This window comes from Patiria miniata, unplaced genomic scaffold (genome assembly GCF_015706575.1).
Source record: "Patiria miniata isolate m_02_andy unplaced genomic scaffold, ASM1570657v1 HiC_scaffold_22, whole genome shotgun sequence".
Lineage (NCBI taxonomy): Eukaryota > Metazoa > Echinodermata > Asteroidea > Valvatida > Asterinidae > Patiria > Patiria miniata.
The window spans coordinates 10,187,030-10,206,427 of record NW_024037061.1 but is presented as its reverse complement, the minus strand read 5'-3'; the positions used below and the strand labels follow the sequence as shown (position 1 = coordinate 10,206,427).

The following is a 19,398-nucleotide window of genomic DNA, read 5'->3' as shown; positions in this document are numbered from 1 at the left end:
CTGGGCATTATTCCTTCACATTTCGTTCGGAAAAGAAATTACAAATTTTGAAAAAGCACATATATACCAACTTTAAATAAGTTTGTTTGTAGCTTTGTTGTTTATTTGATGATGCGAATGTTCAGTTTTATCTTGGTTCTCTGTTGACAGGTTTCACTGAAATGTTAGATTGATCAACATTATCGAAGTAGGCAAAACTCTTATGCGTTCGTTTTACACAGAATATCGTACAGCGGTTTTAACTCATGAGAGAGGATGTGAGGGGATGGTTTTGCAGCTGTGAGCACACTATTCTTTGCATGATTTAGTATATATTTGTGGTCTGTTTAATGATTTTTTTCGAAACAAACGTCACTTTACAGACTTCGCCTGAAGAGAGAGGAAATAAACCGACTACGTTTGCTACGAGCTCATCTAGTGCAGAATTGAAGCACAATGTCAGATTCCAGTGATGGTAAGTGCTGATGGTAAAAGGTTTGATTCAATGGCCTGTTTTTTTTATATTCAAGACTCCATCATTAATGAGATATTCTCGTATAAGTTCAACGTGAACATGAACCACAGTTGCTTCACTGTTTTATTTTATAAGGTTTCTAGTATCTTTGGTATTGAAAAAAAAACTGCATCCTGACCACGCTCATGACCCACACGAGTGATTTTGATGACGAGTATGGGTCCTAGAAGAAATAAAAAATAAATCCCCTTGATAAATTATCACAAATGGACAACTTCCGTGTAGTTTATATGTTAATTTCCTCAGGTCTTATTTTAAATTTTACAGAGGATGGCGATTTTGGGCAGAAGCTACCACCTCTACACATCTACCTTAAGCGGGTTCTGGACAAGTACCCGGAGGGTGGGCAGATCTTGAAGGTATGAATATCTGGTTTCTACACGGTGCAAAATGACTATTGTCAGAAGTGTTTACAAAGTATTTTTATGTTTGTAAATAAAAAAACAAACGGTATGCAAGAGTTAAAGGCCTGTTGAATATGTATTTCAGGAGCTTGTGCAGAATGCCGATGATGCGGAAGCAAAGAATGTGATTTTCCTTTACGACAAGTCACAACATCCGAGCCGTCGATTGTGGTCTGAGACATTGAAGGACTTCCAAGGACCAGCTCTGTATGCCTACAATGACGCAACATTTCAGAAGCAAGACTGGTACAACATCCAGCACCCTGAGCAGAGTGGGAAGCTGGAAGACCTTTCCAAGGTTGGGAGGTTTGGCCTGGGCTTCATATCTGTCTACCATCTTACAGGTAACATGCATATACCTGATGGTAACTCTATCATCAACATATACTCTTTATTTAACAGTCTACCTATTATTGCAGAAGTGATTATCTAGGTTTTGACACTTTTTTCACAGACATGCCCTGCATCATCAGTGGAAATAAAATCGGTTTCTTGGACCCACTAGAGAAGCACTTCATCCATGACCCTCACACCAACACAAAATACAAAGGCAGACGTGGTAAGAAGTGGAAGATGACAGCTGATCTTCTGGCTAAATTTCCAGACCAGTTTTCACCTTACCTGATTGACTTGTTTCACTGTAATCACAAAAACTTTGACAATGGTAAATTAGAGGGTACTATTTTTCGCTTTCCATTGCGAACCAGCGAATCGCGGATCAGTAAGTCGGTTTTCAGTAATCATAAGCGTGTGCATGACCTCTTTTCGTCATTCCAGAGAGATGCAGAGATCTCTCTATTGTTTCTCAAGCACGTAGAATCCATAACCGTTTACAAAAGAGATCATAATAGGAATCCTATACTTATCTGTAAGGTACAGATCCACCAAGAAGATCGTCATCAGCTTCGTATGAACAGAACAACATTTCTGAGCCAGATTATCTCGAAGCAAGACATTCAAACCATGAGCTGTGTACGAATCGAAAAACAAACTGGACGACACAGAGCTCAAACGACAAGCAGATACATCACCGTAAACAGCTTAAAGACCAGGAGTACATCCACACGTCTCCAGGAACTGATCAGAGATGATGAACTGAAGCTGCTGCCATGGATGGGGATGTCCTTCCGAATTTGCTCAACAGCGGGCTTAGATGACGAACAGCAAACCGGTCGTGTGTTTTGCTTCCTACCATTGCCAGAGAGTGAGAAGACTGGATTGCCAGTCCACGTACACGGCTACTTCGGTCTTGGAGACAACCGTCGTAGTATCAAGTGGCCAGATCAAGAGTCCCAGCATGACAATAAGGCACTCTGGAATGAGCTCCTCACACAGGAAGTCTTTCCTGAAGTTTATGCAAAGGTTATCCTGGATGCTATGAAGAGGAGTAGAGATCCCTCTGATCCAACAGAGCCGTTAGATGTGTATAGAGCCTGGCCTTTCATCAGGGATATAAAGGCAAATTGGACAGCTGGGGTCAAGAACTTCCTGCAGCTGGTTGCGAACGAGCCCATCTTCTACACAGAACATAATGGCGGCTCCTGGATGAAGCCACAGGACATATATGTGGACCGCGAGGGAAGCGCCTTGGTTTCAAAAGTGCTGAGAATTAAAGGTTGTCAAGTTGCACAGCCTCCCAACCACGTTCTTGAGTCTCTTAATTGGGCTGGTGTGAGTTACAACACGGTTACACCTGCACTCGTGAGAAACCGGATCAGGTGGGATCCACTGGAGTTCCTTTCACGTGACGAGAAGTGTATGCTTCTTAAATATGTGACTAGTGACACAGTTTTTGATCTGAAGAACCTGCGTCTGCTTCCCCTGCAGAGTGGCAATTTTGTAACGTTTTGTAACAATGCCCCAAAAGTATACATTGCGACCACAGAGAATCCAAGTTCTCTGATACCAAATGGGGCATCAAGATTTGCTGTGAGTGTACTACCATCTGCACTGCTGACAGAACCGACAATAGAGGCGCACACCCAGCTAAAACGTCTTGGCATTAATGATGTTGCACCTCTTTTGAGAGAGATGCTTCCAAGCACGTGGAGAGAAGGAACAAATGAAACCGTGCATTGGACCCCAGGACAGCATCAACAACCAACAAAGGAGTGGTTTGCGGAGTTTTGGCAATGGTTGTTGAAAACAGACCTTGAGAAATTCAAAGGTATTCCCCTCATACCGGTAGCACTGGACCGCATTGCCAGGCTGCAGCAGTGTAGGCTAATTTGCCAGATACAGGTGGGGGGCTCTTATGGGCGTTCTCTTGCACGCTTGTCAGACAATGTCTGCTCATTTCTTGAGTCTATCGGAGCCGTTGTTATACGGGATCTCCCGTCGTATGTAAGTGATCACCCTCATGTCAACAGATTTGTTAGTGCTCCGACACCTGAAGGAGTAATGACCATTTTAGAGGCATGCAGCCACAACAACCTTGATGCCCAGGTTCAAAGACTGGCTGCAAGCACAAAAGACGAACTACGAGCTCTCCTTGCAAAACCCCAGCACTTAACAACACGACAAAGTGATATTTTGAAGTCGCTGCCTTTCTTTCTGGGAAGTGATGGGAAATATGTCTCAGTGAAGACATGTGCAACAGCAATTCCTAATGACTATTTTGGGTTACCTGTGAGAGCTTTAAGTCGGCGATGTCTTATTTTAAGATCTGACGAGTCGGACAACCTACTGCTGCGATTGGGGGTCCGAAAGCAATCTGTGGATGAGCTTCTACAAAGAAACATGCTCCCTGCAGTACAGGCAGGGTTCTACAGTGAAGACGATTCACTGAAGATCATGAGGTGGGTCTTGGAGCAACCTAGATTTGATCGTTTGGTGACGGACCTTAAGTTTATTCCAATTTCTGGATGCAGAGCAAGTCCAAAGGAGCTGTTCGAGCCCTCTAGAACACTTAAAGTGATGTTTAAAGGCAGCAAAAGGTTTCCAGCGGGAAAGTATTCTGAAGGCAGACTGCTAAACAACTTAAAACGGGTCGGACTCAAAACAGAGGCACTTGTGACACCAGATGACGTTTTGAGGTGTGCAGTGGAGGTTTCCCAAACCACAGGCCAGGCTAATGTTGAAAGGGGATCAGTCCTTTTACAACATATCAACCGCTATCCAGGTATCTTACGTGATCATGTCACAAGCAACAGGATATGCAAAGCACTATATAAGTTTCTTGAAGATCTGTCTTGGGTTCCATGTGAAGCTTCACCGCCTGCTAACTACCCCAGCAAGGCTGATTGGATTGGAAACTCCCATACACTCTACTCACCCAGACACATAGGGCTTATTGATTCTGCTCTGCTTCAAGGCTCTGTGCTCCCTCTTGTCGGGTTACATGACCTCAAAGATCAAGTACTGAGTGTCTTTGGATGGCAAAAGAGTCTTGATTCCAGCAACTACCAACACGTCGAACGGGTAGTTCTTCATCTCAAGAATGTTGCAAACAAATACCAGAACATTCATGATAATGTGTATTTTGTTTCTCTTACGGTGTCCAAGATATACTCCTTCTTAAAGGGAATATACAACATTTGCAAACAACGAAAAATAAAACTATCAAGTTTTTGCGAAATACCTTAACAGGATGTTGGTAAATGACAGTCTAAAGCATCCTGTAAAATTATGGCACCTGGTATACTGTCATTTTCAAGAAAAGTGGTATTTTTGTATCAATTTCCAACGCTGATCGGCCGATCAGCGTTGGAAACAACTGGCTTTTTATCAAATACTGGCCCCAATTGACCATTGCACTTGTTTGCAATCGATTACAAACCTATAAACGGGTACGAGCCAGCTAGACTGGTTCCCTGACCTTACAATTCCCCCAATGTATGTAAACTGCTCTGTTTCTTCTTATATGGAGTCAGGGAACCAGACTACAGGAAAATGATCGTTTTTCTTGGTTTTTATAGCATTTTCGAACCCAAAACCTCCAAAAAGTTAGTGTAACTATATTTGCTTTATATTTCCGACCCCCCAATTTCACCCATTTCTGAAAATTACAGCAAAAGCAAATGATGTATATTCCCTTTAACCACGGTAGCGAATGTACAGTTGAGACACCTTTTTCATGAGCACATGAGTGCTTCACAACCATGGGTGTGGCATGGTTCTGGTTTCACTACTCCTGACAAAATGGCCCTGAACAACGGTACACTTGGCGTTACGTTGACCCCTTATCTACGCCTTGTTCCTGAGGATTATCTCCAGTACAAAAGTTTCCTGAACAACATGGGTGTCCAGGAGACCTTCCAAGACAGCGCTCTATGCGAAGCGCTTCGAATTGTCAGTCAAAAGCATGAAGCTAAATCCTTTTCCAGTCAAGAGGATTACAAGAAAGACTTACATCTTGTCTGCAACATCTTAAGGCACATGGTTAACCAAGAAAGATTTGACAACAAGATGCCGGGGATCCTTGTTCCATGTAGAATGCAGAGAGGAGGAGAAAGAAAGCTACATATGGCATGTTCAACTCAGTGCCTGTATGTTGATGAGGAGAGACTTGCAAGACAAATATTCGAAGATGGTTCCCAAGACTTCACCAGACCAATAATTCATGAGTTAATACCGAACTTGGTTGCTCAGAAATTAGGATTGCAACCACTGAGTCACGTGATTGCTCCGGTTGAAGCAGTAGAGTACGGATACGAGGTTGCCGGCCCACACGAGACGACAGTGAATGCAATTAAGCGAAATCTTGATATGTACAAGAAAGGGCCTGGCATCTTTAACGAATTGATTCAAAACGCTGACGACGCTGGAGCTACTGAAGTCAAATTCCTTCTAGACTGGCGCAACAACAAGCAAACAACCCACAACCTTCTGGGCGAAGGAATGAAATCGTGTCATGGACCTGCTCTCTGGGCTTACAATGATGGCATTTTCTCAAATGATGACATCACAAATATCTGCAATATAGCTGCCCAGAGCAAGAAAGATCAGCTTGACAAAGTTGGGAGGTTCGGATTGGGATTCACGTCAGTTTATCACTTGACAGATGTTCCAAGTGTCGTCAGTGGACCCTATGTGCTTATTTGTGATCCCAGAACGACCCATCTTGGATCTCGTGTCAAGCCGTCACAGCCAGGCATCAAACTTGATCTGACAAACGAAAACCACAGACGGACGCTTGAGAGTTACCCAAACCAGTTCCAACCATACAATGGCATCTTTGGTTGTAAGCTGCCAGAGGCTGCACACTTCGACCACACACTCTTCAGGTTACCACTGCGGACGAAACCGGAGGCTGATGGCCAACAGCCAAATCAAATTTCGGATTCTGTCTTTGATTCCAAGAAGAGTACATATCCATTGTTAAAGGCTTTGCAGGAATCGGCGTCTACTCTGCTTCTGTTTACCCAGAACGTGGTTAAAGTTACTGTGGAACAGCTTGAATCTGAAAACATCAATAATCTGAAACCAGTGATGTCTGTAACTGTTTCACGGGTCAGACAGCTGCCACGGTCAATTACAGAATCAACGGGTGACTTGAAAACTCAACGTGGTATCCTGAATGCAACAGCACAACGTATGAAAGTCCCAGGCCATGGCTTGCCAATTCCACAGACAACTATGATTGTAAAGATGAATCAGGAAACGTGCATATTGGGCGCAGCTGCCAAAAAGAAACCAAAGAAAAAAACATGTAACTTCATCATTAGCTCATGCATGGCAACAGGAAGGCCTCTAGATCTTGCCCTCACCAAAGAGGGCATCAAAGCTGGAGTTATGCCATGTGGTGGAGTTGCTGCACAATTAGTGTCGGGTGAAAGAGGGTTGACCCCTGAAACCACCCACGGCAAGGCCTTTAGTTATCTCCCTCTTGACGTCTCAACCGGGCTACGCTTTCATGTCAATGGCAACTTCTTACTACAACCTAACCGCCGCCAGCTGTGGAGCAAACCCTCCTCTGACACGGGAGATTTTGAAACCCGTTGGAATATCTGCTTCATGGAATCGGTCTTGTTGCGTGCTTTTATGAATCTGCTCGAAGATCTTCAAATGTTGCAAGAACAAGGTGTTGTTGATAATCGCAACTTCCAGTGTTTGTGGCCAAGATGGAGTGAGTCCGAAAGTGACTTTCATCCTTTCGTTAAAGCCTACTACAAGAAGATAGGAAGTAGAGTCGATGCCCCAGATGTAATCTTTAACCAAAGAAAGTGGGTATCAGTGCATCAATGCTTCTTCACTGATCTTGACGAACTGAGCGGAAGCATACAAACCGTACTAAATAAGCACCAGGTCCCAAAACGATGTGTGGAACTGGAAAGAGATGTAGTGGACAGCATCAAACAAGCAGGCGCTCAAGAGGTTTTCAATTGCAACACCTTCAACATGCAGCGATTTTTGTCTGAGGTATTCTTCCCGATGTTGAAGAATAGCCCTCAAGACATCAAGTCTACTCACAGAAACAGGATTGTTCTTCACATGTTGGACCTTCGTCTTGGAGAAAGAAAACTGGAAGACTATGATGAATTGCTGAAGGCTACAGAGTGTATACCTATTTTCCCAAATGGTGAATACTTGTCAAGACCTCAGGATTTGGTGAATCCCGAATCATCAGTTGGATCACTGTATATTGAGACTGACTGTCGGTTTCCACATGGGGAGTTGTACCGTAAACAAGCGCGTCTTCTGTCTTTATCACAGCTAGGGATGGCTTCATCTGACCTACCTTGGGAAGATATATGTGAGAGAGCACAATCATTGTCAGAGGGTGAGAATGTTGACCAGAGGTGCATAACTCTCCTAAAGCTGATAGATGAAAAGCTCAGAAGGTCTGACGAGCCAACATCCGATCAAAGGAAACGAATCCGACAAGCAGCTTTCCTTCCAGTCCTAAGAAAGCCTCCACTCTATCCTTTGGATTGGTGTAACTGTGAAGATGAGTTTATGCCAGCAGACATGCTTCATACACCACAACACAAGAACCTTCTTGGGTCCGTTCGACCACTTTTGGACGAGAAGAGATTAGGGTCTGAGGCAATGAGTGACAAGGTCAAGGCCTTTCTCGGCTTTACAGAAAAACAGGTTGCAATCAGTGATGTCATTGCACAGCTTGTAATTCTAATTGATCGAGCACCCAAGAAGGGCCATCGAACATCTGCTATGGTTTGCAGCATATATCCATACCTCCAGAGCACAATCTGTGCAGTGTCTCCAAACGGTAATGTTACTATCAAGGAAGAGCACCATGCTGCAGTTGACCAGCTTTCTTCGATGAGATTCGTCTTCTGTGATGGTCAATTCAGAGAGTGTAGGCAGCTTGCTTTTTTCTACGAAGGCAAAAATGGACCATATCTGTACAATGTTTCCCATGAGCTCATTCAATTCAGCAACCTGTTGCGGATTTGCGGTGTAAGAGATCGTTTTCAGCTGGAGGACTTCCTTCAAACTCTTCAGCGTCTGAAGACGACCTATGGCGAGAAACCTCTAAATCAGTCAGACCTGAAAACCTCGACGTCGATGTTGTCAGAGGTTGTCTCCATGTTAGCAAAACAACATGGAAAATACACCGAAGGTAGCCGAGAAAGCAGCTTACAAACAGGCTTAATTCATGTCCCAGATAACTGTGGGGTCTTGCGGTTACCCGAAGAGCTGACATATAACGATATTGAATGGGAGGGAACTCGTGACGAAGAGAAGTACACACATCCAGATATAACATCCCGCGATGCTAAGGTTTTGGGTATCATCACACAAAGGCAGAAGTACATCAGTAGCTGCTCACCGTTGCATGGGTTTGCAATAGATTTCGGCCAGAGTGAAGAATTAACGGATCGTCTGAAAAACATACTTGGGGCCTATCCAAATGTCTCCGATGTATTCAAAGAGCTTCTTCAAAATGCCGACGATGCAGGATCAACAGAAATACACTTTGTTTATGATCCACGCCATCACGAAGCAAAGAAGGTCGTATGTGATTCCTGGGCTGCCATAGGAGACCTTCCATCGCTATGTGTCTATAATGACAAGCCATTTACTGAAGCAGACATCAAAGGCATTCAAAAGGTAGGAGTTGGGGGAAAGAGAGACGACATTACAACAACTGGGAAGTTTGGAATCGGTTTCAATGCAGTTTACCACCTTACTGATTGCCCGAGTTTCCTAAGCAACAGTGACACCCTTTGTGTGTTTGATCCGCTTTTGATGTTCTCTCCAGTGACGCGGAATACGTCACCCGGGATACAATTAATGACACACGATGGATTCCGGGGGAAATTCCCTGACATGTTGAGAGGATATCTGGAAGATCTACCTGCCTTTAAAGGAAAGGGGGGAACAGTTTTTCGATTCCCACTCAGAAAGCGGCCATCGGGGCTTTCCAGCGAGACTTACCATCTAGGGAGAGTAAAGGAGTTGTTTGAAGACTTTAAGAAAGTGGCACAGGAAGCTCTTCTTTTCCTTAACAATATCAAATCGATCATAGTTTCGTGTATTGATGAACACTCCAACAAACTAACAACAGACTACTGCATCAATGCAACGTTATCAGAAAAAGCCGAAGAACGACGTGCAAGGTTCACGGAGCACCTCAAGCTTTTCACAGATAACCCATGTGAGACAGTTGAGCCCATGACCCATGTGTACATCCTCGTGACAAGTGACTCACATGGCGCTGAACAAACATGGCTTATTTCTCAAAGGCTGGGTTTTGAAGGTTCTCCCCTTGAATGCCAGTCGGTGTCAAGATCTTTTAGCTTAAAGAGGCCTCTTCCACGTGGTGGAGTAGCGGCTCTCCTCCAGGATAGCAGAACGGAGATGGCAGCAAGTCAGCTGTACAAGGCTTACTGCTTTCTCCCACTGCCGGTTCACACCGGATTACCAGTGCACGTGAATGGGACGTTTGAGTTGGATTCGGCAAGAAAGAATCTTGCAAAAGGCGACGAATATGCAAAATCTGATACTTCTGACGATAGTAGACTCATCCATAGATGGAATCGAACGCTAGTGCAACATGTACTTGCCCCAGCATATGCCAAATTAATTGAGAGTGCAGGACGAATAATACTTGGGGAAGCTGACGTCAAGTCTTTGAAACGGCACCTTGGGTGGTATGACGACCTTTTCCCAAAGCATTTGAAGAGCTATCATGGAGAGTGGGAACTCCTAGCAAAAACTACGCTCCGGTACATCGGTAAGGAAAACTTGAAGGTTTTACCCGTTGTACGTCAAACCAAAGATGTTATCACAACCACCTGGCATCATCCAAACAGTGATGACAGTCTAGCTTTCACGGATAACTTTGATCCCGCAGTGTCCGAAGCAGGTGTGAGAGATGACACAGCACGGGAGATAATACGCTCCTTTTTGCTGAGGGTCAACTTTAACCTGCTGGCCAGCTCCCGGGACGTATGTTTGGCGTTTCAAGCTTGTGGTGTTGAAGCAAAGTTTGTTAATCCACAGTCAGTAGTTAAACATCTTTCATCTGGATCTCATCAAGTGACCCATGTTCTCCCCGCTCTCTTGGGGAAAACAAAATTCAAGAACATCCAGACTTTACGTACTGTGTTCGAGTACTGCCTTGAAGGTATCAAAAATCCAGCTGAGTTGAATGGCTTACCCATGCGTGTGACGAATGATGGCATGCTGCGTAAGTTTTCAACATGTGATGCTTCATATGTGACTAGCCACTCTAGGGTGCTACCCTGTCTGAAAGGTATATTCCTTCACAACCAGTTGGTTCCATCTTGCATAGCTTGGTTCAAGAAGGAAAAGAATTCCGAGGCAGCTTATAGAAGTGGAGTGTTCAAACAGTTCACCATGGTGGACCTGGCCCAACACATTTGGAAGCATCTCCCCGAGAGCTGGCAAGGCTGCAATCAGCACGTAAAGTGGACGCCAGACAGAAATGGCCATCCCTCCGAGTCGTGGCTAGGACACTTATGGGCATTCATCTGCAGTGATAAATTAGAGGAGGGCTCCCTAGATTGCATCAAGCACTGGCCAGTATTTCCAACTACATCGGGCAAACTGGTACCCCCTTCTTTATCCAAAACGGTACTACTCCTGCAAAACAGTGGAGTTGGATTTGGGATGCAGACAGTCAATGTATTCCGTAAACTCGGTCTCCCAGAAATCACAACACTAGCTATGTGCGAGCTCAAGCCGAAATATAGTGCTGGTAAGAAAGTACTAGTGCCACACCCACCGATGGGACTAGACAAACTCCTAGAAAAGCACTTGGCTTTGCCGAATTCACGGCAGGCTGTCACAAGTGTTATCAAGCGTGTGTTCGAAACAGGTGGGATTGTTGGTGATCTGACACTCGCAGAGAGCAACACCCTCCTTCATTATTTTCAGGAGGACGCCAATCTGTCGGAGGACAGCATGAAAACTATCAAAAAGCTTTCAGTTTTCAAAATTCTAGGAGAAGACAACACCACCGATCTTCACCACTTCGATCACTACCACACCGCAAATGGTTACGGAATGTTGATGGTTGAAGCTAAGACCTGGATGAACAACATGCACTGTGTTATTCTGGAGCCCAATCGTAACTTGTGTCAGATATACCAACAGCTTGGAATAACTCCTATCACACAAGCTGACATGTATCTAAAATACATACTTCCAAGCTTCCTATTTCTCAGTCAAGAGTGTCGATTTCAGCACGTCAAATTCATCAGAGACAGAGTTCTTGGCCATGCTTCAGAACAGCAGGGGAAAGAAATTCTTGAGCGTCTTTCCCATATTGCGTTCATTCCAGATAGAACGGGTATACTCCGACAAGCAAGCTTTTTCTACGATGGTGATAATCCTGTCTTCGAAGCTTTGATTGACCCAGTCAAGTTACTGCCTACTTCCATGGGGAACCTGAAGTGTTTCTTTGAAGAGATTGGTTTCCATTCAACAGTTACCCAAGCCGACTTCCTTCAGTTTGCACTGGATGTAGAAAAAAGGGCGGGTAAAGTAAAAGACCAGAAAAAAGGGAAGGCACTATGTGGCATCTCTCGTCTTCTGACAAATGAACTGAATTTCAACGAAGAGCTACGCAATCCCAACTTTCTAAAGAAAATCAAAACGATTAAGTTCGTTCAGTCTGTCCCAATTAGGACAAAACTGCTTCACATCCACCCTGCATACTCTTTGACGAGCAGTGACGACAACCAAACGCCCGCGTTCATTGCATACCAAGGATCAGTGCCGGACAAACATTTGGAGCTTGTATGGTCAGTTTGTATGATACTACCGTGTTGGGCCATACCAAGAAACGAGCAAATACAGGGTTTTACTGTTCATGGTTGCCTTGGAATTGAAAATGTGGTTGTTGATAAAGTTGTTTCGCACACGCAGAACATTTGTGGACTGATGGAGAAAAAGAATGCGATTCACAAGGAAGACATACTGCCAAAAGAACAGAGAGAGACGTTTAAAGACGTCATGGACAAGATTTTGGGCTACTTGAAAGGTCTAGACATGGTTAAGCTTGATGAGGACATTAAACGTCGTTTGAAGTGTACTCCATTGTGTCTTGTGGAAGAAGGACGTGTATTGGTGAGAGCAGATCAGTTGGTATTTGAAATGGACAAAGATCTTGAGCCGTCTTTGCGTCCATACTTGTACAAAGCACCACGAGAATTGGCAAAGTTTGATACTGTCCTCAGACTGCTTGGAGCCCAGGATTCATGTTCCTTTGACCAGCTGGCTGGAGTATTGGCGTCAATGAAAGTGGAATGCGGTGATGAACGGCTAGGTCCAAATGAAAAGAAGACAGCCGTGGGTACTGTTAGAGCAATGCTCCTTCTGTTGCACAATGCAAGCGGTCAATCCTCGTTTTCTGTATCCGAGCTGTATTTACCTAATACGGGATACTACTTGAGGAGGTCAACTGATTTGTATTATGCTGACCCTATTCAAATGGGGCATTTTAATCTTGCATCCACAGACAGAGAATTCATCTTTCCCTTAAGGCAGTGCGGATTTGAGATCGAGGATGAAAAACGTCTCATTCAACTTCTTCCAGAGTCTCTCCGACCTAAGAATCTTGGGGATGAGATGAATGAGAAGCCGTTAGACACCAATGAAGACTGCCCCGCTGGGCAGCATTGTGCGTATCTGGAAGGCGTCAAGCGAAAGGTGAAATCAGAGGAGATGACTCGTGTGTTGCTCAGACTTAGGCAGCACCAGCTCGAAAACAAACAACTGAGTGCTGACATCAAAAAGCGCATAACACAACTCCAGCAATTTGACAATTTCGTCTGCAAAGCTGAGTTGAAACTTGGGTTATACGACAAGAATGGACAAAAGATTGCAGAACAAAATTACTCTCGGAAAGCATACTTCGACAAATCGTCAAATACGATATATCTGGAGCACTCCTCGCCGTTTCAGCAGAACGCTTTCACTTCCAGACAAATAGGAAACAGTTGCAATGCTCTCCTGACCCACCTGTTGGATTCTGATCATTTAAGTATCTTTATAGGTGTCTTGGACTGTCAGAGCCTGGATGAGATGAATTCCATTATCTCCATGTCTGGCATCCCTGAGTACGATATCACAAGAGCTACCCAACTGAACGACTACAGACCAGGAACTATAATACCAAGAGATATTCATCACCTTCTGGATCAAGATCCATACAACCGTTTCCTTGTAAATGAGATAGTAGGTTATGAAAGAGACATTGAAGACGGAGACCAGTTTCAGTTTGCCGATAGTGACAACCTTGCCTTAGACACTGGTGATTGGATACCGTCAGAAACACTGGCGGATGGCGCTACTGAGAAAATCTATGCAAAAATCCTTGAGCAGATTGACAAGAGTGATGAGACAGTCAACTTATCGAGACGATACAAAATTGACGTTGGAGGAAAGGATCCCATCATTGTTAAAGTGACCAGACTTTATAAATTCCTGCGACCAAAGAAACAACCAGACGTGACAGTCGCTCCTTTCACCGGGGAACCTACATCTGATGTTCCACCTGCGGCGCATTTTGACCAAGCTCTTCCAGAAGACATGCAGAAAGACGAAGAGCAAATTAAGAAGGAGGTTGATGAGGCATTTGGACTACCGCCGGAGGAACGCAAAAGGGTTTTGTATCGTCTCTATCGCAAGTGGCATCCCGATAAGAATCCAGGCCAGCAGGAACGTGCTAATAGGGCCTTCCAATTCCTAAAACAAGAAATAGAAAGGCATGAAAAGAGTTGTGAGTCAGACGAACGGTGCTCTGATCGGTATTCTAACTGGGAATCAGAGGTCAATAGGAACAGGGAGGAAGCCAGAAGATATCAAGAGAGGTATTACCAAAGCCATTCCAGCGCCAGATCAAACAGATCGAGATTTAACTTTGTACCACCGTCCTTTACAAGAGAGGCTCCAGATCCACGAAAAGCACGGCTATGGTTCCGTCAGGCAAAGGAACACCTCAAGGTTGCAGATCGGACGAGCCAACATGAAGCAGTTCCGACTCAGTGGATAGCATTCCAGGTACATCAGGCAGCAGAAACTGCTCTTAAAGCAGCCCAGTACAGTCTGGATGGACGTCCAGATATCAACTGTAACGATCTTATATCTCTAGCAAGAGCAGTTTGCCAACACAGGGACGTAACGTCTGACCAAGTATTTGAAGTAACCCGTGACCTAGTTCGTTTGGACTGCGACTTCACTAAACCTCGCTACCCGCAGAGGAACTCAAAGACAAGTGGGCAGGAATACAGTGATTTCAGCACAGCGGACGTTTTGGAGAAGTGTGGAGAACTGCTGAACCTTGTCCAAGACATAATCGGTATCAGGTTCTTTTAGACAACATGAGACGAAGCCGAAGCAAGAAGCTTCATTCTCTTTTGACTATAAATAAACAAGTTGCTCGAAGAGCAAAATGACCTAACTGTTAATTCGTGCGTTTTTTGTTCACTTCATTTTTCGTAGTTGAATTGTTTGTACTCATCTGTCTTTCATCTGACAAAGTATGTACGCGTATACCTTCGATTGATATAAGTCTTAGTCAGAGACACCCGAGCCAGGAGGCACTGCAGCTTTTGATGTACTGACGAAGAAAACGCAAATTTATTTTCCTATCTATTATAATACGCACGGAGATAATATGTTAGCAATTATTAAGTAGGGAGCTGATGCTGCTTTGAATAACATGTTGACACTGTCAAAAGCTTTTTGAAGATCCCAATGCCTGAACCTGTCGTTTACTTGTTCGTATCAAATAGTAGTTGAATTGTTCAAAGTAAGGCTGCATCCGAATCAACTGTCTAGAGCTAGGTCTAGGTCCGCGCCCATTGAAAATACGCGGGGACGCGCTGACAATAGACGTAGCCGTACCTCTAGAAGCCTGTTTCGGACACGGCCTGATAGTCGCGAGCTTGTTAACTGTAGATAGTGTAGAGGCAGGATAAAGTTGTCGGTAAGAAATACTATACTCTATATTAAAAAAAAATAATCAAGATTTATATTTGTTTGGTAGTTGTATCATTTTATGTAGGCATTTAAACGCGTTGAAGTTAAGTATTGTCTGTAAAAGTAAAAGATGTCAAATAAGTAAAACATCATGCATGGTCATAACATACTTGTACGAGTTTCTACATGTAATTCATACGCTGTTCGCATGTACAGAACTTTGTTTTGTTAGGATCGATTCCGCGCCTTTGAGAGAACAATTTGTGAATTTGATACAATTTGTGAACAATTTTTGACAGTATAGTTTAGACACTAAACCGTTTATCCCATAGTGGAGTTTGCTTGCAGTACGCTACAGATACAGATAAAGAACAGAGTTTATTTTTAGTATCTTTAGTCGAGTGATCGCTGAGTGTTACGATATTTTTGTGTTAAAATATTTTAGCAATATTAAACATAAGCACAAACAACGCAAGTCCACACTCATTGGAGAGGTCATTGTTTTGATATTGATCGTCTTATGATAACGTCATTTAAATAGACTTTTGGGGAATGTTGTTAGCTAACATTTTGATACCCCGTTTGCTACATAGACTGTAAATCGTCCACGATTGACAACGGTTTATGAAAAATGATGCAGTTTGAAAAGTTGCAATTTTTTTCTTCGTCTTTTTTGGCGGTGTTTTTGATGCTCATGTTTTTATGTTATTTATGTCAAAATGACAGACGCGTCGTTTTGAATCATTAGGGGCCTATACGCTTTTCCACATTTGTTATACTACAACTTTATATGATATTCGTGGCTTAGTGTGCAGCTTTAAAAAAAAATATCGCTGAGCAGTAACACTTCAAAATGTTTGGAAATTTAATGTATAAAAAAAAGATCGTAGTTCAGTTGTTTGTTGAAAGCCAATAATTTCGCTGTTAGTTCGACTTTATTGTATGCGTTAATTGGATTATAATTATCTCAACGAAATTGTCATAACCATGGAAAGTGTCTTGCATAATTATGTTTAATTTGGATTTCATTTGATATACATTCGCGTTTTCGAGATTAAGATTGATCAGTCATGTTTTAAAATCTGTAAGCACACATGTTCTGATGTTTCCAGTTTAAGAATTATGTTTCGACTTTTCGTAAGCTGTTGTCGTAGAACCATATTTGCCGTGATTGTCCTTTGTATATATCGCACACAAGACGTGCAGAGAAAAGTTTTGTATTGGAAATTTGAATCGGCCATGCTTTTATTTACAACCTAATGCTAAGAAATTAATGAAACTTGAAAGAAAGTATAAATTGTGCACCTAATAGGAAAATACTGGAATACAGTTTACATGGACAGTATTTAATGAAGGTATAACAGGCGCGTAAAGTGTTAAAGGCGTAAAGTGTTAAAGTTTAAAGGCGTTTATTTCGATAATCATCACAACACACTGTCGGGGGCATGTGAAACACTGAACTGTTGAGAGTTGAGCTTTGAATGATTCCTGCGGTTAAAATGGAAACATCTGTACACAACCGGGAGTCAATAATGATATACATTTGACTTTTTAAAGGTCGAAGATTAAAGGGAATGTACATTATTGGCTTTTACTGTAATTTTCAGAAATGAACTATTTGGGGGGTTAGTTTAATAGATCAAATGTTGTTACAATGACATGTTTGAAGTTTTGTGCTCGAAAATGCTGGGAAAACCAAGAAAAACAAAAATGTTCAAGTAGTCTGGTTCCCCGACTCCACTTAAGATGAACTTGGATCAAAAATGGTCTAGCTGGCCTGCACCCGTTCATGAACATGGAACCAATAGCAAACAAAATTTGGACTGAAAAAAACCCCGGTAAATTTGGATCAGTAGTTGAAAACAGTTTTCCAAAGGTGGTCGGCCGACCACCGTTGGAAATGTATACAAAAGTACCATTTTTCTTGAAAATGACTTCACTCCAGGTGCCCTAATAATTTGACAGGATGCTTTAGACTGTCATTTACCAACATTCTTTCGTAACAACTTGGTAGTTTTATGTTTTGATGTTTGCAAATGTTGTATTTTCCCTTTAAGAACACTTATATAATATGAAGGAATTAACTTCACACGTGTCATAAATCCAGAAGTTGTTATTGATATGCATTCACTGGAATAACTTTACGGCTGATGGTTGTTTTTCACGTTTATAACGTTCTAACAGAATGCGTAGATTACTGTAGCAATATAATCATATACTTTTTGTATGAGTAGGCCTGTTTAATTAAAGAGCATCAAAGTATGTTGCTTATATCACCTGCTGAAATTTTTATGTGGTTTCGGTTTGTTTAAGTGTTATGGTCTTATTTGGGTTGAGGGTTTGTACTTCTCATATATTCTGGCAAAGTATACCTCGTAAAGTGAACATTTATGATGGTGTGACAACTGTTTATTATTTGTGGTTACGAAATAGTAATAAAAAAGAGGAACATACGTAGTAAGGGTCAAATAACAATTGCAGAAAAAGCAAGTTTCATGAAAATGGAAATTAAAAAACAAATTTTGGTGACTGAGCCAAAATTGGAGTCAAAATTTCTCCATAATTTTATTGGACCTTTATTGTCTTCTATAGAATCGGTTGTGGTGTTTTCCTCGGCAACTTTTATTCAAAATTTAGCGAACAGGATTTACATAATGGCAATGTTGCCTCTTGCAATTTGTCACAACTTACTTCGGCGTATAGCTGCAATTATAGTTTTGTAAAAGAACAACACAGGATTAAATGAAGAGAAGGGGCGCCCTCATACAACTGTTGAGTGGTATGCTAATAATAATTAATGGCCATTGTACTAATAAATTCAAAAGCGATAGCGATCCATAAAAAATATACAGGGATATTTTCTCTAAAAAACTACAATATAATCACTGTGCTCACTGACGTGTTTTATACGTAATGGGACACTTTATTCTGTACATGTGTTTTCTTGTAAATTAATATGACTTCACTGCATTTTTTTTTAACTCGGCCTATTTTGGTTGGGATCTTTGAAAGTAATGGACGTTCGGCAAACAAGGGCTCTGTTTTCAGCTTCATATTCATCTTTGTCCTCTGTTTGTCAGTCTCTATAGTAATAATCAAACAGATGCGAGACTTTGGCATCATACCACTTGATGCTCTTGAGGCAGAGGGGTGTAAACAATAAAAACTCATAACCACTGTATTTAACAGTGGTTATCATTTGATCATTTTATCATAATCCATTTTCCTTGTTTTTTTTGTACATTTTGAAAAAAAAAAATAAACATAAAATAAGGCATTCTAGCTTTTAAACACCTGTTGATTTTCACCCATTTTGTGGGTGTGGCCTAAACGTGTAACAGAGGCGGTATATTAGCAGTTTGGTTCAAATATGAAGAATATATATCGTTTAGTTTGGTGGTAAAATCTTTAATATTGGCATGTTTAGTTGAAATGGGCTATCATTTTACGAGGTGGACCCATCTTGGATCTTGCGCATTTTGGGGGCGGAGCTTGATCGAAAAATGGGAGTGCACTGACAAATAAACACTCAGAAAAAGTGTATTTAACATTCATTTTCCTTCTTCGTGCTTTTGAAATAAACATAGGCATGATAAATGATAAAAAAATTCTAATATTCTAATACTCGTTATTTTTACCCTTTTGTGGGCGCGGCCTAAATATGTAAAGGAGGCCGCACGTTAGAGCAGCTTCGTTCAAACGAGGGAAAATCATCACTTTTGCTGGTAAAACATAACTTCTGCATTGGTTACCCTATGTTTGCCATACACAGTAAAGATAAGTTTTAAAAGTTGCAAGAATTTTGCCCTTTTAGTCATGATGGGAATCAACATGGCGCAGCAAGATCGTAACCATGGAAACGAGGTTGCAGCTCCATTAAAACAGCGAGGCCCTCTCATGGCAAAATGGTGTATCTTGAACAAAAAAGCCGCATTTCGAGAAAATCTGTCTTAAATTTCAGGTGTTTTTTTTTCTGGAAATGTCAGCTCCTTGTCTTTGCTGTGTTTTGGATAGAGGCATTTGAAAACAGTTACACCATTTTTAACATGATTAAAAGGAATATTTTGGTAAAAGGGTGTATGTTGAGAAACTATCCAAATGTACTATTATTGCATTTCTATG

General features: G+C 42.2%; 1 protein-coding gene across 1 annotated transcript; it reads left to right on the top strand.

Annotated features, from left to right (window-relative positions):
• Window positions 1-435: 435 nt before the first annotated feature.
• LOC119730036 (sacsin-like) lies at window positions 436-15,790 on the top strand. The gene is made up of 5 exons (XM_038202826.1): window positions 436-454; window positions 782-873; window positions 1,004-1,262; window positions 1,373-4,445; window positions 4,959-15,790. Exons 1-5 carry the CDS (start codon window positions 436-438, stop codon window positions 14,668-14,670), a joined length of 13,155 nt encoding a protein of 4,384 aa, XP_038058754.1. The 3' UTR covers window positions 14,671-15,790.
• The last annotated feature ends 3,608 nt before the right edge of the window (window positions 15,791-19,398 follow it).

Bases quoted from the DNA above. Each gene is read 5' to 3' on its own strand.
- LOC119730036 (XM_038202826.1), top strand. The intron at 874-1,003 runs GTATGAATATCT...TATGTATTTCAG, and splicing joins AGGGTGGGCAGATCTTGAAG to GAGCTTGTGCAGAATGCCGA. The intron at 1,263-1,372 runs GTAACATGCATA...CTTTTTTCACAG, and splicing joins ATCTGTCTACCATCTTACAG to ACATGCCCTGCATCATCAGT.